The sequence below is a fragment of the Neomonachus schauinslandi genome, chromosome 10, assembly GCF_002201575.2.
Source record: "Neomonachus schauinslandi chromosome 10, ASM220157v2, whole genome shotgun sequence".
Classification (NCBI taxonomy): domain Eukaryota; kingdom Metazoa; phylum Chordata; class Mammalia; order Carnivora; family Phocidae; genus Neomonachus; species Neomonachus schauinslandi.
This window is the reverse complement of record NC_058412.1, coordinates 76,027,414-76,051,617: the sequence shown is the minus strand read 5'-3', so window position 1 is coordinate 76,051,617 and position 24,204 is coordinate 76,027,414. Positions and strand designations below refer to the sequence as shown.

Sequence of the window (24,204 nt, the reverse complement as noted above, 5' to 3'; positions counted from 1 at the left end):
AACATCTCAGTCCAGCTTCCCTGTGGGATGGCGTGCTCCCTGCCCAGGAGAGCAGCAGGTAGGGACCTGCATGTGTGGGGTGTGGAAGGCTTTTCAGGAGGCAGGGGCTGCTGATGACAGACTGGACTTGGCTCCTGGCCGTGGTGTAGTTTAATACGCTGGCTCTCAGAGTGGTGAGGGAGAAGCGGGGGGCGCCTGGGGAAGGAAAGCAGAAGTATGGAGGGCAGCCTTGAAACTGGGAGTGGGGAAGTTGCTTGAAGCCTGATCTCCTCCTGTAGGTGCCATGCAGATTCCTGCCGCAGACGTCAGCCTCTTGGGCCTTTCCTTTCCGAGGTCCTCTCTAGGATTCTGGCTTCCTTTTGCTCAGAACAGGCTGGCTGGGTCTTTCAGGGTCTCAGGCACCTAGACCCGTGGCAACATGGAGGCTCACGCTCAACATTTTTCTAGTGGCCCAGGCACCCCCGGCCACACGTTTATTGGTCGAATTACTCCTGAGCAGGTGTAGGGGATGGCACAGGTGCAGGAGAGTGGGTGTCTGATGCTGCACCTGACGCAGCTCAGAGCGGCTCCTGCCTTCAGCGGGCTGCACGCCCACACTGGTATTCTGGTCAGCATCACAGAAACACTGAGCTCTCTGGCCCAGGCACAAGCCCCTGGCCTGCCCTGCCCCCAGGAGCCAGCTCTGCTGTAAAAGGGCTGAGCAGCTCAGCTCCTCTCACTGGGGGCGTGAAGAGCAGGGGGGGACCATGGACGTCATCAGCATCCAGCAGTTGGTACGGATATGCGGCGGCGGGGGTGGGAGGCAGGTCATGGTCTAGACGTCCCCAGGCTGGCCAGCAGAACGAGGGGGGCCAGCTGGAGGGGGGCAGACGGCTGCTTCCTGTGGTCGGAGGAGAGGTGTAGGAGCAGAAACACGCAGTTGTTTTGTCTGTCCAGTTCTGTGAGGCAGTGATAGACGAAGCAACGGGAAGATACCCGGTGATGGTGTAGACATGACAGCCCTCGGGTTTAGGGAGTCTTGCCCTGGACTGTGATAGCAAAACAGGAAACAGCAGGCTACTCAGAAGACACGAGCATGGCTGCGGGGATTGAGCTCAGCTGCTGCCATAGCCATTGCTCTGGAAATGGTCCAGGGGGTCTGGCTGCCTTGGTCGGGGAGGAAGAAGGGTGCTCTGAGTTCCCTGGGCAGTGAGAGGAACGGTTACACCGGTGACGCTCTGGGGTGTCTGCTTTGGTGAGGTGGGCCTGGGAGGCCCAGGAGTCACGCTGCCCAGCAAGCCCCATTGCGACCCTGCCCGGTGCGGCCTTTGGGGAGGGGGGGGCAGCTTGCAGGCCCAGAGGAGTGTTAGGTTGCCACCAGCATTGGCTTTGGAAGAGAATACAGTTCGTTCTCTGTGGCTGGAAGCCCTACGCTCTGCCATCCTATCATCCCAACCTTTTCCCTCTCCCCTAGAACGCTTATTCCTCAGTGCTCCCCAGCTCCTGAACGCCCAGTGGGGGCAGGAAGGAAGAGCAGATCACTGTCCTGTGGGTTCTGGCCCGGTTTCCTCCTCACAGCCCCTTGAGCTAGGTGCTAGTTTTACCCCATTCTAGTGATGAAGAAACAGAGTTTCACAAGAGCCAAGATTTGAACCCAGGAATTCAGAATTTTACCCAGGAGGCATCTCTCTTCCTCTGAGCTTGGGGTCAGGTGGCAGTATGGCGTGATCTGATAGGAATGTAAGGATGACAGCCCAGGAGGGAAGCTGAGGTGTCACCTGTCCCAAGCGTACCTGGACACCAGCCCAGCAGTATAAATAGACACGGTGTCATGCCCCTGACCCTGTGTCCTGCGACAGGACATGGTAGGTGGCAGTTATCCTCCTGGGCCCCGGGCAACACTACAGTGGGTGAGAGCCAAGAGCCATGGGCATCAGGGAGCATGCCAGCAGAGCGCCAGGAAGCTTCGCCAAGGGTCAGGCCACTATGACATCCACAATGCTCTCTCTGTAGGTCACCTCTTGTCAGGATCCCTGTACTGCACAGCTGTTTCCTAAGGCTTCCTCATTTTTCTGAGTCTTTCTCCTTATCCCGCTCCTACAGGTACGTGGAGACAGAGTTGGAAGGAAAGTGTCAGGATGTGGACATGGAGTTCCTGATCCCGGAGGCGGGCCTGGGGGCCTGGAGGCTGGGAGCTGAAGAGGCTGTGGCCCGGGAGCAGTGGAAACTGGGAGAAAAGAAGAAAGCAGTGCTGGGGATGGGGGGTGGCAAGTGCCAACCCTGAGGCGGGCAGGCTCTGAGCCCCGAGGACCTCGGGTGGCTGGGGTCCCTCCTGCGGGTGGGAGAGGCGAGGGCCAGACCAACCCGGAGCCTGCCCCCGAGGCCTTGGCGCCCCGTGGCTGACCGCTGGCCTGCTCTTGTGCCCCAGCTTGAGAGATTTAACAGCTCCAGACGGAATCTGGAGACTGGCTGACTTGAAAAACTTGGTTCAAAGACGGGGAGAGAGGCGACCGAAATGCAGAGTCCCCCCTAGGGCACGTGAGCCCGTGGTTAAGGTGAGAAGTCGGGGTCGGGGGGGGGGGGGGGCTTGAGTTTGTGAGGAAGCACTTCCTGTCGCCGCGGGAGGGCTTGGGGAAGAGCGGACACCGCCAGGGCCTGCTGAGCTGGACAGACTCTGTTCTGGAGGCCCCACAGCCCTCCTGTCTGTCTGCTGGGGACCACACGCACAGTGGCTTCAACAGCAGAGATTTATTCTCCCAGTTCTGGAGGCTGGAAGTCTGAGATCAAAGTACCGGCAGGGCTGGTTCCTTCTGAGGGCTGTGGGGGAGAATCTGTCCCTGCCAGTCCGCTAGCTTTTGGTGCTTGGTGGCTAGCTTTGGTGTTCCTTGGCTTGTGGGTGCCTCACCCCGATCTCTCCTGAGTTCACATGGCACTCACACTGTGCCCGCTGTGCCCACGTGTCCCCTTTCATTAAGGACACCAGTCACTGGATTAGGGCCCACTTTACTCCAGTGTGACTTCATCTTAATTACAGCCGCAATGACCCTATTTCCAAATAAGGCCACATTCTGAGGTCCTGGGGTTGGGACTTCAACATATAAACTTGGGGGCAGGGGGCATGGCAACCCATAATGGGCGTAATAGGTCTCATCGGTTCGAATCTGGGGGAGGAAGGGAGTTAAGAATTACAGTTTGTACCAGCCACCAACCAACATGTAGTCCTCAGCTGGCTCTCGGGAGCTGCTCGGCTAGACTGGTGAAGACTGCGGTTTGCGAAAGTGATTTGGTCTCGCCCTGTAACCTACCCAGCCGCAGCCCCAGGCCCAGCCGGAGTCTGTGGACCTGGAGATGCTCCTGAAGGCAGCTGCCGAGAGCCGGGAGGCCCTGACTGGCAAGTACCTGGTAGATGGAGGGAACCCCAGTGCCCATGACAAGGTAGCAAGTGGGGGGACTCGGACTACAGTGTCAGAGCTGCAGGGGTGCCATCCTCCGTGTGTTCCAGTCCTGGCCTGGGAAACTGCGGGCCTTTCCGGAGCCGGGAGGGAGGGGCCCTCGGTGCGAGCAGGGAGCTGGTGCGTACCTCTGGGGAACCTAGTCCTGGGACTAGGATCCAGGGCCGGGCCTCTAGGGGGCGGCCGTGCTCCCTCTGCCTGATGTCCCGTCTCCACCCCCAGCTGCACCACGCCGCCTTGCACTGGGCCTGTCCGAAGGGTCATGGCCAGCTCGTGACCAAGCTGATGGAGGCAAGTGCTGTGGACACTCGCGACTTGGTGAGAACTGGGGAGGGGCCACCGTCACGGCAGACCCCGTCCCGCACCAGAGCGTGTCTGTGCGTCGGTGCTTTTGTTTGGTAGCTGGACAGGACGCCGGTGTTCTGGGCCTGCTGTGGAGGACACCTGGACATCCTCAAACAGCTGCTTAGCCAGGGAGTCCAGGTCAACGCCCGGGACAGGGTGAGGGGTGCGCTGCTGTGGGGCAGCCTGTTCCCAGGGAAGAGAAAGCACAGCCCCTCAGTGTTATAAGGCGGCCTCCCCCCGGGGGGGTGACAGGAATTCTCACCCCTTAGATCTGGAGCACCCCCCTGCACGTAGCCGTGCACACGAGACACTGTGACTGCCTGGAGCATCGTCGCATGTGGACCCACACTGATGCCCAGGACAAGGCAGGTGCTTGCTGTTTGGTTTGGGTCTGCTCCACCAGGGGATGGGGACTCAGGGAGCCTGAGTTCGGGGACTGCTCTTGCCCACTGGACCCTGCGGGGGGGTGGGTGTCGGGAGGATGAGCCCCCTTTCCCCAAAGGAAGGGAACACGGCTGTGCATGAGGCTGCGCGGCACGGCCACATAGGTGCCACTGCTCTGGGGGGGCCAGGCTACGTAATGTACTAGGCCCCCTGGTCTGAGGAGGGTGGGGGGCTCCTTCGCAGAAGAAAAGGACTGATCCTGGGCCCTTGTTCCCAGGCTTCGGTGACCCCGGGGCAGCTGGCGCGAGACGGGCAGCGGGGCATCCGGGAAGCACTGCAGGCCGCCCGCAGCCCCGCACGGTCACTGCTCAGCCACCATTCCACCCTTCACCCCCCCCCCCCCACTCCGTGCGCCCTCACGGTCGTCCACACCCCTCTGTGGTCTTCGTCCCTCTGGCCAGCCCCACCCAGCAGGTGACAGAGCCGGCTTCCCTGGCTCCAAGGGTTGGCGAGGACTTGCTCCCTGCTGCACTGTCGCCAGGAAGGGCTGACACGGGGAACCCCGGGGAAGCCGGACACAAAGCGGGTCCTCAGCGGCCCAGGTTGGAGCAACACTGAAGAGTCCTAAGCCTCGAGCTGCCCGGGGCTGGGCGCTCGATGTCCCCCCATCCTCCGCCTGGGCCCCTCCCTCCACAAGGGCCAGTGTCCCGCCCGGCCACCATCCAGGCCACACCGCTGTGGGGCACCGCGCAGCTGGCCGAGGCCCTTGGGGCAGGGCTTTCTCTAGGGACTCCACTGCCCCCAGCTCCAGCCAGCTCAGGCCTTCTGGCTCCTGGAGCTGGGTGTGGCAGGCTGGAGGGGGTGCCTGACAGAGTCGAGACCCCACTGCCGCACCCGCCCAGTACCAACCTGGTTGCCTCAGAAGCCCCGACACACAAGCCAGAGCTCACGTTTATTTTCGGGAAACCTCGTGCCCACATCTGCAGGCCTTGGTCCACCTGCCTGCCGCTCGCTAGCTGGCCAGCTGATGGCGCCCCGTGCCGGGGTGACATGCCTGGGAGCTGGGGATTGCTCATGGCCCACCCAACTTTTGGGGTGGTGGCCCGCAACCCTCCTTTGCCCCAGGCAACATCACGCTAGCACTAGAGCCTGAGCCCTGGCCTGGGCCGCGTGGCCGCACCTGCTCGGCCCTGAAGGGGAAGCAGAGAGCGAGCAGCACCCCTACTGCTCCCCCGTCTCTGCGTGGGGGCAGGGTCAGGACCCAGCTGCACACAAGTTCTCACACTTCCTTCCCCTCCCTGCCTTTTCTCTTTCACGCCGCGCTGGCGGAGACCCATGCTGCTGGCGGGGCTGGGTCCTGAACTGGCACAAAGTGAGTTTTAAGGAACTCTACCCTAAATGGAGAACCACAGGCAGAGGGACCGGCTGATGAAGGGTCAGGCTCCCTCATGTATGTAAAGTACCTGGATGGACATCCATTTTGCAGCTCTCTCTAGTCTAACGCGGCGGCCTTCTTGGGCCAAGCACAAGGCTATTCTCACTATGTGAAAAAGCGACTACAGCCCTCACACACCTTCTCTTGCCACAGGCAGCTCCAGCCCTGCAGGAACTGTGGTGATAGTTCACCCAGGTGCTGGAGCCATAGGAGAAGCAGGTGTTCAAGTTCATGGAGAAGACGACTCTCCATCTAGAAGATGGGGACCCTTTTATACACTTCGTTTTTTGTTCATTAAAACTGTTGACTATCCATCACAGCCTAGTTGTTCTGGGCTGGAGGGTGGGGGCAGCTCATTAGGCCCAGGACCTGGTCTTCCTCAGCAGCAAAAGCTCAACCTGTTAACCATATGGGCCTGACAGCAAGACAGGCCCCCAAGTGCAGAGTGGGGCATCCAGGCACTTGGCTCTTGTGCTCAAGGCATCTCTCCGCTCGTTGATGGCCAAGTTCAAAGAGCAGTGGTTCTCAGCCTTGGCTGCTTATCACAATCACAAGGAAGGTTTTAAAAGACCTGATGTGCAAGCTAATTAAATCAGCGTCTCTGGGGGTGGGACCCAGGTATCCCCATCATCATGCAGATGACATACCTATGTAGGAAATCCTTAGGAATCTACAAAAAACACCTAGAATAAGGGAGTTCAGCAAGATCTCAGAATATAAACCTACAAAGACGTTATTTCTACGTATTAGCAATGACTACATGAACACAAAAATTAAAAGCACAATACCACTTAAAGTTGCCTTTAAAAACAAAATACTTAGATGTAAATCTAACACTTAAGAACTCGTATGCTGAAAACTACAACACACTGATGAATGAAATCAAAGACGACAAATGAGAGACATACCTTGTTCGTGGATTGGAAGATGAGATCTAGTAAAGATGTCAATTCTCCCCAAATTGATACACAGCTTTAATGCAGCTCCTACCAAATATCCCAGCAAGATTTTTTTTGTAGATATAGTTAATAAGATGATTTAAAAACTCAGCTAAGGGACGCCGGAGTAGCTCAGTTGGTTAAGCATCCAACTCTTGATTTTGGCTCAGGTCATGATCTCAGGGTCTTGGGATCAAACCCCACATCGGGCTCCCTGCTCAGTGGGGAGTCTGCTTCTCCCTCTCCCTTTGTCCCCCCCACCCCCCCGTGCTCTCTCACTCTTATCTCAAATAAATATATATTTTTAAAAGATTATATTTATTTGACAGAGACACAGCGAGAGAGGGAACACAAGCGGGGGAGTGGGAGAGGGAGAAGCAGGCTTCCTGCAGAGCAGTGAGCCCGACGTGGGGCTCGATCCCAGGACCCTGGGATCATGACCTGAGCCGAAGGCAGATGCTTAACGATTGAGCCACCCAGGGGCCCCTCAAATAAATAAAATTTTAAAAAATAGAAACACAGCTAAAACAATTTTGAAAAGTAAAGTGGGACGAGCCAGTCTACCCAATTTTAAGACTTACTATAAAGCTATAGTAACTGGGGCACCTGGGTGGCTCAGTAGGTTAAGCGTCTGCCTTCGGCTCAGGTCATGATCCCAGAGTCTGGGGATCAAGCCCCACACTGGGCTCCCAGCTCAGCAGGGAGTCTGCTTCTCCCTCTCCCTCTGCTCCTTCCCCTGCTCACTCTCACTCTCAAATAAAATCTTAAAAAAAAAAAAAAAATTCAATAGAGGAAAAAGCATTTTCGACAAATGGTGCTGGAGCAACTGGACATCTACAAGCTAAAAAACAGAAAACAAAAAACAAAAACCCTTGACCTAAATCTTATACAAAAGTTAACGCAAAATGGATCACATAGGTAAAGCATAAAACTATAAAAATTTTAGAAAGAAAAACCTAGGAGACAACCTTTGGGATCTAGGACTAGGTAAAGAATTCTTACACATGATACCAAAAGCACAATCCAACTGGTAAACTGCACTTCATGAAAATTAACAACTTTTGCTCTACAAAGGATCCTGTTAAGAGGATGAAAAAATAAGCTAGAGACTGGGAGAAAATATCTGCAAACCAAAAACCCAACAAAGGACTAGTATTTAGAATAAAGAACTCTCAAAACAACAGTAAAAGACCAAACAATCCAACTAGAAATGGTGAAAAACAAGAACAGATACTTCACAAAAGCAGCACATGAAAAGCTATACATCAGCCATTATGTTAATACAACTGGAAACCACAATGAGATCTCACTACACACCTACCAGAATGGCTAAAAATAAAAATGGTGACACCACCAAATGCTGGCGAGGATTTGGAGAAACTGGATCACTCACACGTCAAGGGTGGGAACGTAAAATCGTACAGCTACTCTAAAGGCATGTGGCAGTTTCTTTAAAAAAACCAACCATGCAATGGCCACACAACCTCGCAACTGTATTACTGGACATTTACCTCAGAAAACCAACGTTAACACAAAAACCTGGAAGGAATGTTCATAGCAGCTTTATTTGGAATAGCCGAAAACTGGAAACCACCCAGATGTCCTTCATCGGGACAATGAACATATTGAGGAATACTACGCAGCAATCAAAAGGAATGAACTACTGACACACACAACAACCTGGATGCATCTCCGGAATATTCTGCTGAGTGAAAAAAGCCAATCCCAAATGGTCACGTACTGTAGGATTCTTGAAATGACAAAATCTTAGATCAGTGGTTGCCAGGGATTAGGGATGGAGGCCGAGGGGCCGGGGTGGCTCTAACAGGAGGGAGGTCCCGTGGTGGCGGGATGGCTCTGTCGAGAGGGCAGTGGCAGCCACCCAGATCTACTTGGGAGGGCAGAGAATGATCACCCACATTGTGCCAGTGTCAGCTTCGTGGTTTTGATACTGTGTTCTAACTATGTATGAGTAACCACTGTGGAAAACTGGGTGAAGGGTCCCTCTAGCTTGCAACTTCCTATGGATCAAAATAAAGACTTAGAAAAAAGCAGTAACTCTAAATGCAACTTGGTATCCAGAGTTGGATCCTGCAACAGAAAAAGGACATTACTGGAGAAACCGTTAAGATCCAAATAAAGTCGGTAATTTACTTAACAGATTTGTACCAATGTTAATTTTTTTAGTTCTGATAGATGTACCAGGTTATATGTAAGATGGTAACATTAGGGGAAGCTGGGTGAAGGGTATATGGATATAACCCTTCACTCTTACGTAACTCTAAAATTGTTTAAGGGGCGCCTGCCTGACTCAGTAGAGCATGCGACTCTTGATCTCAGGGTCGGGAGTTCAAGCCCCATGTTGGGTGTGGAGCTTACTTAAAAAATTAAAAAAAAATTTTTTTTTTAATTAAAATTGTTTCAAAAAATAAAATCCTCATGCCCAGATCAATTAAATCAGGCTCCCCAGAAGAGGAGGCCCCAAATATCAGGTATCAGTATTTTTCAATTTGCCAGGTGATTCTAACCTGCAGCCAAGGTTAAGAACCACTGTTCTGAAGAGAGATGATTATAAAGTATGCTTCCCACCCGGGTTTGCTCTTAGAATTCCTTGAGAAGTTTCTAAGCAAGCATGCCATTGTTCTTTGGCCTTCATCCCCACCGGTCCCAGGTAAGGGACCCAAATTCCTTTGAGAAAGGTTCCAGAAATCCTCTGCCCTCCCTATCCAATCTGCAATCCTACGTCTCTGTGACGCCCCTGTTTCTGCATAGTTGAAGAACTGCAGAAGGTAAAAATGGGTAAGTCAGAAGAAAAACATAAATGCCTTCTTGTTCCCAATTCTCTAAAACCCCATAGCTAAGAACAGCAAAAAAGCAAAGAGCTGAAATGTTTCAGAGATACAAGAAAAACTGACGGGTTTTGGTTTTTTTTAAAGGAAGGGGATGAGGTTCTACCTGCTCCATAACCAACTCTTCCCTCCCCTGCCTCTCTCTGTGCAAATGACAGCCAGCCAGCTCTCCATGGAGGCCTAGGAAGAAGGTACAAAGTAGATCTAACGGCTGGATCCTCTCCCTGGGATCCAGCAACTGAGAAAGGGTTAGGGGCAGCACACCCCTTCCTCCCACGGGTGACCTCTCTTCTTCAAACACACTAAGTGATGATACCATTAGAAGCACCTAGGCAAGACAGGCAGAGAAGCAGAAGGAGCAGGCCTCCTCAGTGCCACTGGGGGCCAGCTCTCTCGCGCAGGGCTCTGAGCACAGGGCTCAGAGAAGCGACCTCCACAGGAGGGAGCAGGACAGTGGCGCATACCGGTGGGTCGAGTTTGAGGTCTGGCACATGGGGCAGGCTGGGGCACGTGCTCTGAAACACGGCACTGTAAGGGAAGCCAAATCGTTCACTGTGGCTACGGCCAAGGATGTGAACCCCCCAGCCCCAACTAGTGCTCCCGGTTTGCTCAAAGTGCCGCCAGCAGCAGCAGGTTGGCAAATTAAAAGCGAAGCGAGTACAGGTCACGGCCACGTAAAGGCAGTAATCGTGCACTCACATCATGGCTTGGCCCAAAGAGGTATAAATACACTGCACTGTCACAGGGAGAAGGCTGGGTCCTGGGGACCGCAGATGACAGTGTCTTTTCATTCCCTTCAGAAGCAGGCCTGGAGGGCTGTGCCCCAACTGACCCCCATTTCCTAAAGGAGGGCAGGACCCGCTGAAGGCTCCCGGCACTGAGGTCTGGTTCTGAGGACAGCCCAGGACCCACATCTATAAGGGCCATCTAAAACGTGGCCTGCAGGGGATGGGGACAGGCTGACAAGCTACTCCTCGGCTCTCCAGTTCCCCACGTGCTTGTCCATTCCCCAGAGCTGGGGCTGCCTGGCAAGCAGTTAAACCCCTGGGTTCCGCCCAGGGCTCTCCTCCGCTGGGAGGCCGGGTCTGCTGTGATTGGGCCCTAGAGGAGAGAGGAAAAGGAGAGTTAGCATCAAAGCTGGTGAAGGAAGCAGGTCCCATCAAAGCCAAGTATCAAAGTCCTCTTTAGGACAGGACAGGGCTGGCAAGGCAGAGGGGCCTCAGGACACCTCAGCGTCAAGGCAGAGCCGGGAGTGGGCAGTCAGGAAAACGGTCAGGCTGGCTCTGCCGCCCAAGAGAAAACCACTGGGAGGAGGGCTGCGTCACTGAGAGGCAGGAAAGCAGGGCAGGGGGTTTCTGCTCACAGGAGGCCAAGGCCATAAGGCTGGGCGAGAGGAGCCTGCTTGGACACGAAAGCCCGTGCGCCGGAAGGAAGCTTTAAGTTTCCACCACCGAGTGGGCTATTTCGTGACCCCACCAGTCTTCCAGAATAATGAAATGAAAAGTGGCAACGAAGGACAGGAAGGGCCCCCTCACCACCCACCCCTGGAGAAACACCTCCCTGTCTTGGGGCGGCCGTGTCCAGGGCTCCTCCCGGCAGCTAGAGGGCTGGGGAAGGAAAGCAAAGAGAAAGTGAAAGGGAAGATATTTACCTTGGGTGTTTTCTGAAAACAAAAAATGCTCACTAGTCCACAGTCAATTATCAACTGCAGTTTCCAAATGTGCCAAAGAGGGAAAGGTCTACGGGGAAGGCTAGAGAGAGCAGAGGGGAGAGAGACAAGAGGAGACCAGCTGTGCAGCTGCGCCGGCAGGACCGCTCGGCTTGGGCCACCCCGCGGGCGTGCTGCTGGGGGGGGGGGGGACGGGTGTGCCCCTGACGGCCCGCAGCTCAGAACCAGAGGGAGCAGGAAGCGCGGCGTCTGGAGTGGACTCTCCCTTGGAAATCAGCTCTGGGAACGGCCACTGTGCGGGGGTTACCCCGAGTTTGACATGACGGGCCTGGGGTCAGGAAACTTTCTGTAAAGGGCCAGTATTTTTAGGTTTTGCAGGTCATAGACCCTGTGGCAACAGCTCAGCTCCACTGTCGCAGCCAAAGGCACTCACACACAATCCAGAAACAAGCAGGCAGAGTCCAATAGGACTTTATTTACCAGCCCAGCAGCCAGTCAGTCTGCCGATCCTGCCTCAGGCAGTTACTAATTTCCCAAGCATCTCAATAAGGCGTTTTTCTGCCAGCGAATCCAGTGCCAAAGTCAATCGGGGGATGGTTCTGACCTGTGCTATTTAAGCAACGTCCCCAGCGACATCTCCACGTGTGCAGCTACACTAAGCTCTCTTGGGGGGCAGTGGAGGGCCACCTAGCAGAGATGAGCCGCAGTACGACCTCAGAGAGCTGAGGCAGGGAGCAGGAAGACAGCAGGCGAGCCTCACTGTGGACAAACGTCCGGCCACGTCTCGGGGAAAACCCACATCATGGCAACAGAACGGGAGGGGAATCCACTACGATCAGCACGGTGGCGCCTCGGGTAGACCTCTCTGGCTACGACACTGCCCCGGCCCCCGCGCAAAGCGGGTAAGCAGTCACTGAGGGGCAAAGGACCTACAGAGCCACGGCAGGTCACGGGCTTCCCCGCTTTCTGAAAGCAGAGCGCTCCCATGAAATCTTTTGTAAGCCAGCGTGGCATAAAGCCAAGAAACAATTACCATTTCAAGAAGCAAAACCCCTCTTCGGAGTTCTTTCAGTTAGTGAAAACGGGCACGACCTAAGTCCTTTGTAAAAGCAAAGTGGCGCGAAGCGAACTTTCAGGGGACACCTGTATTTCCTCAGAGGATGGCCCAATGAACGGCTGAAGCCCCAAAAGGACTTTAAAAAACTCCGCATGTATAGGGTGCCTGGGTGGCTCAGATGGTTGAATGTCTGCCTTCGGCTCAGGTCATGATCTCGGAGTCCTGGGATCGAGCCCCGCATCGGGCTCCCTGCTCGGCGGGAAGCCTGCTTCTCCCTCTGCCTCTCTGTCTCTTATGAATAAATAAAATCTAAAAAAAAAACCCAAAAAAACTCTGCATGTATAATAAAGAATGAAATGAAGGAAAAACCATGGTTCTTAAATTTAAGTCTATGCCTTGAATAGAACATGTGCCGTCTCAGTAAGCAGGTGAGGCCAGAAAAGGTTCATATTGAAAAAACCAACACCAAACGCTCACATTTTGAAAAAACAAATACATACTGGCTTTTGAGACCCCAGTCTAAGGTGATGGTGTGAACAAGCGGCCTCTCACAAAAGAACAGAGAACATCACAGTGGGTAAACACAGAACCGCGACCAGCCCTAACAGGTAGAACACCACTTCTCAGTACACACACACCGAGGAAGGCCCGGAAGGCCCGGATCCAGGGCTGGAGCAGCACGCCTCACGCTGGGACCCTTTTTACCAACGCACAGAGATGGAGCGCCCAGGGGGTGAGCCACTCACAGGCCCAGGCCGGGGCTTTCTGTCCCTTGCACCTGCACATCACCTCTCAGAAAGTATCCATCATAAAAACACGTTCGTGTTCGCAAGCGCGGGTCTAAATAACCAGAGCTGTTCCCTGTGGGACACCACTGCCCAGAGGCCAAGGGCATGCACAGGCTCCAGACCAGAGCGCTTCGGCCTCTCTCTGCTTCTGATTCTTCATTTGTAAAATGGGCCTAATGACTGCCACCTCTGAGAATGGAGACGTGTTCTTAGATGAGTGAGGATGAGCAAAGCTCCCAGCACAGTGCCAGGCAGAGCCAGTGTTCAAGAGCGCTCAGTGTCCCCACCTCAGAGTGCCCAGGGCGTCCGGCAGCCCGCAGCTTCTGCCACGGCCTCGCTGGAAGCCCCGCCCACTCCCCCAGGACCACCCAGCCCCCGAGTGTATCTCTGACCCCAATGTAGGAGCTCAATCAGAATGAAAGTACCTTCCTGAGTACCAAACCAAGAAAGTTCCCTAACTTTTTAAGCACTCCCACCCAAAGCCCACTCTCCACAGTCTCCTTTTTATCTACAAGGCAGGGTTTGCTAGCCCACGCCCCATCTATTTCATCCAACGCGATCTTCCGGCGACTCCCAGTGGGACCCTAGATGTGAGGGGCAGGACTTAAATATTAGCTTGACCCGACCAAACATCTCAACTGGTGCCCTTCTCAGCTCCTGGCATGGTGCCCACCAGCCAGCCACCTTCTGAGCTGGGCCCACTGGTGACTGGGTCTTCATTTTCCAGGTAACCTAACCCTAATCCTAACTGACCAAGAGTGTCTGGACTTGATCTTATTCCCATTTAGCAAGTCTTCTCTAATGAAGGCAACCCATGCTGACAGGTCGTCCAGAGAAAATGCTGACCGCACGTACTTTGCATGCGACCTGGCCTGCAGCGCAATGTCATCGTAGCTAGTCAGAAAGTGAAAAGAGGAAAAGGAAAGAATGGGCAGAAAAGGGGACAAGGGAAGAGGAATACAAGGCAGAGTGAGGGCAGAGAGAGTGAGTGTGTGTGGGAGCAGCAAGGACCAGCACAGGACATGCACGCCCTCCGGGCTGCCACACCGGGGGATGTGGCCCTGTGGGGCTCACCTGCCGCCGTGGCTGTCTTGTCACCGAGGAGCCTGATCTGGCTGCCTGGGATGACCTGGAGGTCTGTGTTCTCCGGGGACTGTGGCAGGTTCTGGGCTCGAGTAGCCAGGAGTGCATTGAGGTACTGCAGCCGCGTGACCTGGAGGACAGAAAGCACCCCCAGGCAGGTGCCACTTGTGAAGCCAGACGGAGAAGGCAAGTTCCAAGAAGGTCACACGTCTCCCTCCTGCCCACAAGCAGCAGAACTAGGTGGGAGAGTCACACTCAGCAGGACCAGGAAAATGAAGAGCTTTAAGCCAGCTAAGGGCAGAGGAGAGCAGTCAAGCAGTGTCTTTAAGATCTCAAAAGGAAACTGGGCGCACAGTCCCAGCGACGGGACTAGACCGCCGGCAGTCAGAGGGACCTCCAGGAGCCAAGGCCGTCTGTCCTTCAGAGCAATTAACACGGTCCTGTTCCAGCGAGTCTCAGAGAGACTCAAGAAGAATTTACTCTTAATCCATACAAACTTGCGGCCAGCTGGTTTAGCCCCTGGGGGACACAGAGCTGCCTAACAGCCAGCACCAATGAGCAGCCCAGACAGTCACCTTAATGAGCTGCAGGTCGGAGAGGGCCCTCACGGTGTAGTCAGGACAGTACGCACACAAGCGGGCACCGTCGGCTGGCTCGGGCTGCAGGTCGTGGCGGATGGACTGGAGCGAGGACACCGGGGACTGGTGAACTATCAGAAGGAACAATCAGTGACGTCTCTGGTGGGGACAACTGCACCGCCTCGGAGATCCACCCCACAGACCACTCTATGATGTGACCACAGCTACGAACAGAGAAGAACGGCAAGCACACTTCCTCGCGGGAAAGGCTTGGCGGGGGCAGGAGCGAGCAACAGTGACGAGCCCCAGAGAAACGCTGCCCCTCCCTCGACACAGCCCAGAGAAGAGAAAAGCCAGCCCCTCCTCAACTGGAGCACCCGACAGGACGCGTGGGCTCTGGAGGAAGGGGAGGCCAGACCCTGGGCCCCGGAGAGCCGCACAACCAGCAGCTGAGCCCAGCCTTCCGCTCCAGGAGGGGCTGGTGCTTACCTGAGGATGGTGCTGTCAGGGCAGACACTCCATAGTAGGTGAAGGCCCCATTCTCAAACTTCAGGCCCTCTTTCCCGATCTCCACCTCAACCCTGCCCTGGGAGGCGGAGGGAGAGGGAGGGAGGAGGGGCAGGGAGAGAAAGAGATGTGGACAGATTACCTTCCCCGCCAGATGAGAGCACAAGGAGAAAGCACCAACCCCAATTATTGAGGGGGCGTGGATGTGCATGATCCTCCCTCTCTCAGGCCCTTCCCTCCTTCCTGAGCAAGTGGGAGGCTCCAGCCTGGGCTCCCGGTTACCTGCAGGATGAGAATGAAATAGTCCACTGGCTGGCTGCGCTGGTACAGATAATGGTGTGCAGCCAGACGGTTGCTCTCGTCAAACCTCACTTCCTGGTTGACACTGGGATGCTTCAGCAGGTGCAGCAGGACCTTCTCGGAGATTCGCAGGGGGCTGAATACATCCACCTCTGCCCCGTGGTGGGAAAAAGGGACAGTGTCCACCGGGCCCAGAGTGGCCTGCATGACCACAAGGCCTTCTGCTGCCCCCCGAGCCAAGTCACCTCCCCAACACGAGGGAACTGGGCAGGCCGCACACCCCCCCCACCCCGCCCCGCCAAGGCCCCCCGCCGTGGCTCGCCAGAGGTGGTGCCTGCCTGGCTGCAGCTCTCAGCCGTCGGCAGAGAGGAGCCGTCCCTCAGGGGCCCTGAAGTGCTGACAGGGCTGGAGAGAAGCGCCGAAGGGCTCCTGGGTACGCTCCTCCTTCCCGGGACTGAGGGCACTCGGTGTCTGCCCTGGGGGCCTCTTGACCCACCGGACGGTGGGCCAGCGAGCAAAGGCCCACCCTTCACCCTCACCTCGGGACAGGAAGCGCTGGGTGGCCAAGAGCAGCTGAGGCGAGATTTTCACTTTATGTTCATCGTCAGACACCTTGAACAGGGAGAATTCCTCTTTCGGCCTGAGGGGGGCACTCGGAGGAGCAGGCTTCTTCTGCACGGCGGCATCTCCTAGGATGGCGAGAAGGCCCACTGAGGCAACAGTAGTCCTCCAGTCAGTATGAGCAAACCGAGGCCCACTGCGCGGCCTGGGGGCTCTCAGGTGGGGGAGGCAGCACCAGAGCCCCGGGGACACAGCCCTGCTGGGGCCTGGTGGCCGCTCCCCACACACAGCAAACCTGGCAGGGCGGAGGGGGTTAGGCCCGTACTCCAGCCATGTCCTGAGGAAGTACGGACAGGGCCTGCTCCTGTCCTCAGAGCTGGAAAGGCAGAACACTGACAGGACGGTCAGAGACCCCTCACCAGAAAGCACGTCTGCAGATTACGGGCGCGACATGGCAGCAGCTAACCTGATGTCCCCATGCCTATGGCGGCCTGAGGAACCAAACTAAAGAGGCTGCATTTTGGGGACAGACGCAGGGGCAAAGCGATTCACTTGATAGCAAATGGAGCTGGGGGGTGCTCAGTGTCCCAAGCGTGCACGTGAGGCCCCGGGCCATCAGGTCCAGGCTCTGTGTCTGCCCTGCAGACCTCAGCCATCTTCCTAAGAGCCAGACACCCCTAAGGCATGATCACGGGCCCCCGGATCTTTGGTTTTGGAAAGACCCTCTCCGCAGTAAAGAACGGGATTCTCTGAGGCGAGGCTTCTGTAACGTAGAAAAGAACCCGAGAAAGCCAAAGGGCCATGGACGACGGGAGCCTGGGAAAGGCCCCTGAAGGGCAGAGCCCCCATCTGTGCCGGAGAAACCAAACTGATGCTGCAGCCAGAGCCCCAGGCAGGCAGTGGGGCTGCAAAGGCCCCGCCGGGCCACCGCGGCGTCGCATCCAGGCACAGCCGCGGGCCCTCCTGGCCCGCTCCCCCGCGGCCCCAGCTAGCCAACAGCTCTGACTGGAGATCCAGCCTCGTTTCAGCAGCATGGAGACCCACTGTCCTCTGAGGCACACCACACATCTCAGGAGGCTTGAAAGACCGGCTGAGATGGAACGCTGCCAGGAGTCAAGACTCACGGTAGTCCTCAGACTCGTCCAGGATCTCAGACTTGATGATCTCCTCAATGACGTCTTCCAGCGTGACCAGGCCCAGCACCTCGTAGAAGGGGTCACCTTCACCCTCGTTGTTCACCTTCTGCACGATGGCCAGGTGGGACTTCCCTGGGGAAGGGGACGCTCAGGTTACATCCCATTTGAGGTGACGTCTGTGTTCCCACAATGTACCGGGCCCCAGTGAGACTCTTCCTAAGTTCTTACTTAAGGCTCTCAACACGCTCGTGAGGACGAGCCTCCCTTTACACACGGGACCCTAAATCTCAGGCACTATGGTCAGCCGCACAAGGCCACCCAGGCAGGGGCAGAGCGGGCAGCCTCGGGTCCACAGAAACGTGGTTTAGATAAGGCTGCGTCAGGCCGGGACAGATGCTAGGGCTGCACGCACAAGGGCACCAACTCCAGAAGCATGGGCTCCCCGGGGACAGTCTACATGGGGGAGCACAGAAGGGCCACCAGTGACTCTCCTGGGGAAGCATCCCCATTCTGAAAGCTGTCCTTTATTTCCAGAAGCCAAGGTCTATGCACGTCATCCAGGGGGAAGATGATACACGGTGAGTGGCCAGTCAGAGCCCAGACTGTGCGGGAGGAAGGGCAGCAGCCTGGAACTGTTCACCTTCCCCTCCTTCAGCTGAGCTTCCTATTGGTTTGTTTGTCTGATAAAGAAATGGAAGCTTGAACAAAGCCCAAGCCTCAGAGTGCTGGGGACTGTTGAGGAAACTTCAAGAACTGACTCTGCTTTTCATCTATGAAACTTTATGAAACCTGTCCAAAAGAAACAGAACGCAAACCATATATGTAATTTTAAATTTCTGAGTAGCCACATTAAGGAAAAAAACACAGGTGAAATTAAGTGGTAACATATTGTAATTAACACAATATAGCCCTCAGTATCACTTTGACATGCAATCAACATAAAAATATTAAAACAGGGGCACCTGGGTGGCTTAGTCCTTAAGCATCCAACTCTTGATTTCGGCTCAGGTTATGATCTCAGGGTCGCAAGATTGAGCCACACATCAGGCTCCGCACTCAGTGTGGAGTCTGCTTGAGATTCTCGCTCCCTCTACCCCTCCCCCTCCAGCACTCACTCACTCTCTCAAATAAATAAAATTTTAAAAAATAATAAAAAATATTAAAACAGGAGCACCTGGCTGGCTCAGTCGGTAAAGCATGGGACTCTTGATTTGGGGTTGTAAGTTCAAGCCCCATGTTGGATGTAGAGATTACTTAAAAGTAAAATCTTAAAAAAAATTATTAAAAAAATTTTTTTTAAAGATTTTTATTTATTTATTCATGAGAGACAGAGAGAGAGACAGAGGCAGAGGGAGAAGCAGGCTCCCCGTGGAGCAGGGAGCCCGATGCGGGACTCGATCCCAGGACCCTGGGATCATGACCTGAGCCAAAGGCAGACGCTTAACCGACTGAGCCACCCAGGCGTCCCTAAAAAAATTTTTAAATTAAAACATATTTTCCTTTTTTGTACTGTCTGTGAAGTCTGGTGTGTGTGAGGCACTTCCAGCACATCTCAGTTCAGCCCAGCTGTCTTTCGACCACATGTGGGCACTAGCTGCTGGACGGGGTTGTGCAGGTCTAGGATATGAACTCAGAGAAACTCATCTCAGCCATGCCCTTCATTACTAGTGAAAATAGTTTTGGGTAAAAGCAAGCCTGGATCCATGTAAGGGGGTATTTGCTTCAAGAATCTTTTGGTAAAGCAAAAAGTCAAGTTCACTTCTTTGTGTCAATCATACTTTACATACCTTGGGTTTAGTTACAGTGTAGTGAACTTGAGTTCAGAAACACACTCTCTCGAAGTCTATCTGGCATGCTCTGCCTCCTCATTCTTTCAGCATCCATGCCCCCCCCACCTCCCCCTCCCGCATCAGGTGCAGGAAGACCTCTGCTCCAAATTTATTTTATTTTTTTTTAAGATTTTATTTATTCATTTGAGAAACAGAGAGAGACAGTATGAGCAGGGGGAGAGGCAGAGGGAGAGGGAGAAGCAGGCTCCCCGCTGAGCAGGGAGCCCGATGTGGGGCTCGATCCCAGGACCCTGGGATCATGACCTAAGCCGAAGGCAGACACTTAATTGACTGAGCCACCCAGGCGCCCCTGCTCCAAATTTAGATAAAAAGAAAATGTCCAGTCAACCAAAAGCTATTATTATTAGTAGACCACTGGCCAAATGATCAAGAAAGGAATGAGGCAGGGGCACCTGGCTGGCTCAGTCGGTGGGGCGTACAACTCTTGATCTCAGGGTTGGGAGTTCGAGCCCCATGTTGGGTGTAGGGATGCCTTAAAAATAAAATCTTTAAACAAAAAAAGGGAATGAGGCTGTAGAAAAGAAAAAGAAAACATTTACTGTATTTCATCAAATTGAAGATGCCATCAATTGTGAGACACATCCTGACTGCAAAGATGTTGAAATACAAAAAATGATGCACCTGTGAACTGAAGGAATGCGGCACATAGTGCTTACTGTGCTGGCCACTAAGTGCCGTATTCATTTATTAAGTTACTGGGAACAGAGGATTATTCCCATTTACAGTCTGCAGAGAAAACAGGCTCAAGGCTCAAAGAGCTTCAGTGACTCACCCAAGTGCAAAACCGAGATGTGAGCCCAGGCAGCTAGCTCCTTAATCTGTTTTTTTCCTTTCCTTTTTCTTTTAAGATTTTATTTATTTGACAGAGAGAGAGAGAGAGAGAGAGAGACCATGAGCGGGGGGGCAAGGGGAGAGGGAGAAGCAGACTCCCCGTGGAGCAGGGAGCCCAATGCAGGACTCGATCCCAGGACCCCGGGATCATGACCTGAGCCGAAGACAGACGTTAATCGACTGAGCCATGCAGGCACCCCTGAATCCATTCTCTTAACCACCATACTCATCTCGTTTTCACTGGAGAACAAGAGACCAAATCTTAGGAGACCCTCCCCTCTGGGTGAGTTACACTGGGCCAAGGTACTGTCTCCAGCACGGGGGTCCTTCTAAAGAAAACAAAGTGTTGTTCTTCAGGATGCTCTAGTATCTTCAGACAAAAATTACAGGCAGGGATGACTACACTGTCTTCCCCCTTTCCAGGAGAAAAAGGCCAGGGGTCCCCGAGAACTACCTGATCATTCCTGCTGAGACAGAAGTAGTGAATGAGGAATAGCAGCATTTCCAGATGCTGCCCACCCCTGGGTATCTGTGCTGGGAATGGCTCACACCAGCAGACGGGCATCATTTCCATGAGGGCCATGCCGACCCCGCCACATGATACTAACCTGTCAGACCAGATGAGGAAGGCCGAAGCTCGACATACAATTCTGGTCAGATTCTAGGAACCAAAGCCCAGGTTCTAGATGACCATGTAAGAGCAGAGAGAACCCATTTCAGCTGCATTCTTCCAGAATGCCAGCCCCATAGGTAGGTTACCCTTAGAATGGACTAGCCTCTCCCTTGCTTTCAAACTTTTGTAAAACAGGCACAAGTTTCTCAGTGACCCGCCACATGGCATGACTGGATAACAGACGAAAGCAGAGCCCCTGAAAGATCCCCCAACACAGTGGCCATGGGATTTCATCTCAAGACAGAATGTCTGAGGGGTCCAGACGGCAACCACGAAAAAGCAGTAGGGGTACACAGAGAACAGGCAGCTGGAGGGATTAAAGTTTATTTCTCATCTGATAGGACAAAATGCTCTGAAAACACACAGGCCCCTGGCTGGCTGACTAGAAACACTAACAGGCCCCAGGACAAGTGCCTACAGGTTCTCCCTGAGCAAAGAGCCTCAGGTAAGGGGCAGATGACGCATTTACCAGAATCAACCAAAAAGCCCTGAAAAAGCTCTACGCAGTTTTCATTTTAGTTAGCAGGCTCAAATGTACTCATAAATTATATGGATGCTAGAGAACTCTTCCATAATGCCTAATTTCTAGGGTATCTTTAAAAATGCAGATGGAGTTTAAATTCCTCTGCCTCTGTTTTATTTTTTTTAGATTTATTTATTAAAAAGAGTGAGTGAGAGAGAGCACAAGCAGGGGGAGGGGCAGAGGGAGAGGGAGAAGCAGACTCCCCACGGAGCAGGGAGCCTGATGCAGGGCTTGATCCCAGGACCCCAAGATCCTGACCTAAACAGAAGGCAGATATTCACTGACTGAGCCACCCAGGCGCCGCCCCCCCCCCTTCCTTTATTTTTTAAAGCAACTGTCAGAACATATCCTAGGAGAAAAGTGCTAGGCTAACATTCCTCACAGCAGGTCTGACTCTTTTCAGAATCCTGGGGATCCTTTGACTTCTGACAATGAGCCAGAACTCGGTTGGTTTAAAGCAGAGATTGTGAAAAGCATGCATCCTAATTCCTCCTTTGGTTGACTGTCCTTGAATATTCTCACTGGGGGACTGACAAAGATGGTGGGATTAATAGCTTTAAAGAAAATACACTTTACTGCAGGTCCAGAGTACACTCTCTTCCTGGTAATGTTTGCCCAAAATACTCAGTATCATCTTAAGTCTGCACACTAACTAAGGACCGCCTCACCAGAAATGGTGACCACGATGACCTCCCTTCTCTGTAAGTGCTCTGCCTCAGGGAAGGGCAAGAGCATTCCGAAGCCAGAAACCCAGGCCTCACCTTTAGCTCCTCAGCTAACCACAAAGCCCCCTCAATTCCACCTCCCGATGCCCTTCTGGATGTCCTCTCCAGGCCCGCTGCCCACCTTTATTCAGCTACCACCGTTTCTTAGCTGGACCCCCTACCCACTGGTCTCCGTACCAGTCAGGGCTCAAAGTCAACGCCCCGGAGATCAAGTCCAGCCTTCCCAGGGTCTCAAGCTGGGAGGTGGCAGGGGCAGGATGGAACCCTCCTTGGCGCACTCCAGGCCACCAGAACCTCCACTGCCTCGAAAACTACAGAGGCCCAGATGGAGTACTCACCAGCAGAGGTCTGGCCCCCACCCCGGGCTCCCCTCCCCTGAGAGGGACTGCATAGCCACTTTCTGGGGGAAACAGCCAAGAGTACCCAAGAGATGCTCCAGCAGAGCAGTCAAAGCTGCACAGCAAAGTCTCCCACCCAATCCTCAGGTACAGTAAGGACAGTAACTGCCTAACTATTCAACACCCAAGCCACGACTAATTACTCAACATCCATGCGCCCTGGGGCCAGGACACTTCACAGCTGCCAGGAAGATTGGGGGCTCCACTCTCTTCCCAGCCTCATATTATGCAGCCTTTCGGGTCAAACCCATCCAAAGTCCTGGGGTGTCCCCCATGCTCTTCCTGCAGGAATTCAGGGGTGAGAAGCATGGCTGGCGGACAAGGAGCAGCCAAGTTCTGGGGAGCACATCCAAGCCTGACAATGAGAGGACTGCAGAGGAACCCACACCTTCACACTTGGAGGCTGGGCTCCATTTTTACCTGCAACCTTGGAGTTGCTCAGATAAACCAAGGTGAAAGAAGAGGGTGAACTGTGGGGCACCTGGGTGGCTCAGTTGGTTAGGTGACTGCCTTCGGCTCAGGTCATGATCCCAGGGTCCTGGGATCGAGTCCCACATCGGGCTCCCTGCTCTGCGGGAGGCCTGCTTCTCCCTCTCCCACTCCCCCTGCTTGTGTTCCCTCTCTCGCTGTGTCTCCCTCTGTCAAATAAATAAATAAAATCTTTAAAAAAAAAAAAAAAGAGGGTGAACTGTGGAGTTAAGTGAGACCCTGACAGACCTTATTCATGATCAGAAAAGGGGAAGTTAAAAAAAAAAAAAAAGACAAAAGGGAGACTAAATCAGTATCCATAAAGTTGCTTCTGATGAAATCTAAGTGGAAGTGTCTCCCACACCTGCAGAAAATCAGGTATCATTCCTTCTTCTGTTATCAGCATGGCAGCAGCCCATGAAAGACCTTAACAATGATCCCTTGAAACCTCACAGGCCCTGCTAATTTGATGATATGTGTGCAGGTGAAAGCCACCAGGTGTCTGAAGACTATCCTCTTCTGTTCTTCTAGTTTCTATTTAAGAATTTAGACCTGTTACAAAACCAAAGCCCACAAAAATGAAGGAAAAAGCTGGTGGATTAGAGTCAAGTGGACACAGCTCCCCAAATTAGGCCTACCAGGAAAAGGGGGATTTTGCTTTCCACAGCGCTCTGAACGACAGCCTTTGAGTATTTCAAAAGGTCACTGAGAGCTGTGAGGCCATCATCTAAAAGGGTACTCGGAGAGACCTCCGTAAGGATGGGACCCTTTCCTCAAGGCTTCCATAAACCCCCACCCTTTTTCCAGCGGAGAGCGCTGGCATTCGTGTCCCCTCCCCGATGTCCCGTTACCTCGTTTGAACTCCTCCAGGACAGCGTCCAGCTTGGTGTCGTTGAAGACGAAGTGGAGCGGATGGTTGTAGAAGCGGGTGATGGTGCTGAGCGGCGTGCAGTCTTCGGGATCCACGAAGGCCAAGTCCTTTAGGTAGAGCATGTCCACGATGTTGGAGCGCTCCTCCTCGTACACTGGGATGCGCGTGTGGCCGCTCTGCATGATGCTGGCCAGGACGCCGAAGTCCAGCACGGCGCTGGCATCCAGCATGAAGCAGTCCTCGAGCGGCGTGAGCACGTCCTCCACGGTCCGGCAGCGCAGCACGCCCTTGCTGAGATCGCTGTAGGGGTCGCCGCCACCGCGGGCCAGCTCTAGCACGCGCTCGCGCAGCCGCCCGGGCCGCGCCGCCAGCTCCAGCAACTGGCCCACGGGCAGCGCCACCGGCAGGGTCAGCAGCACGGCCAGGCGGCTGAGCAGCAGCGCGCGCGGCGCCAGCGCCAACGCCCAGCGCCCGCTCACGGCAGCCGGCACCACCTCGCCCACCAGGAACACGAGCCCCGCGCTGCCCAGCACCGCGGGCACGGCGCGCTGGCCGGCCGCGCGGTACAGCAGCACCGCCAGCGCCGCCTGCGCCAGGCTGGCCAGTAGCAACAGCGCGCCCAGGGCGCAGCCGGCCCAGCGCCGCGCGGGCTCTAGGCGCCGCGCCGCCGCGCGCTCGGCCTCCGAGCCGCTCTCGCGCAGCACCTGCACCTCGGCGGGCGCCAGCGCCAGCGCGCTCAGCTGCAGGCCCCGCGCCAGCGCCGCCAGCGCCAGCAGCCCCGCCGCCCCCAGGCCCAGCGCCCAG

At 54.5% G+C, this 24,204-nt stretch overlaps 2 protein-coding genes across 2 annotated transcripts in view; one reads left to right on the top strand and one right to left on the bottom strand.

The window, feature by feature from the left end:
• Positions 1–746: 746 nt before the first annotated feature.
• ANKRD23 (ankyrin repeat domain 23) lies at positions 747–4,788 on the top strand. The gene is given in 12 exon segments (XM_021701220.1): positions 747–773; positions 2,083–2,154; positions 2,156–2,227; positions 2,408–2,442; positions 2,444–2,534; positions 3,289–3,414; positions 3,654–3,749; positions 3,834–3,932; positions 4,046–4,141; positions 4,279–4,358; positions 4,407–4,515; positions 4,702–4,788. Coding segments are annotated over 12 exon segments (990 nt in total).
• A 4,161-nt stretch (positions 4,789–8,949) lies between these two features.
• Positions 8,950–24,204, bottom strand: part of CNNM3 (cyclin and CBS domain divalent metal cation transport mediator 3) — a 15,881-nt gene continuing 626 nt past the window's right edge. The window contains exons 2-9 of the mRNA XM_044919019.1: positions 23,381–24,204; positions 17,050–17,193; positions 15,904–16,053; positions 15,347–15,516; positions 15,047–15,143; positions 14,555–14,688; positions 13,971–14,109; positions 8,950–10,483 (exon numbers count right to left, since the gene is read on the bottom strand). Of these exons, the coding sequence (XP_044774954.1) occupies positions 10,419–10,483; positions 13,971–14,109; positions 14,555–14,688; positions 15,047–15,143; positions 15,347–15,516; positions 15,904–16,053; positions 17,050–17,193; positions 23,381–24,204 (1,723 nt within the window). The 3' untranslated portion in view covers positions 8,950–10,418. The remainder of the gene's footprint in view (positions 10,484–13,970; positions 14,110–14,554; positions 14,689–15,046; positions 15,144–15,346; positions 15,517–15,903; positions 16,054–17,049; positions 17,194–23,380) is intronic.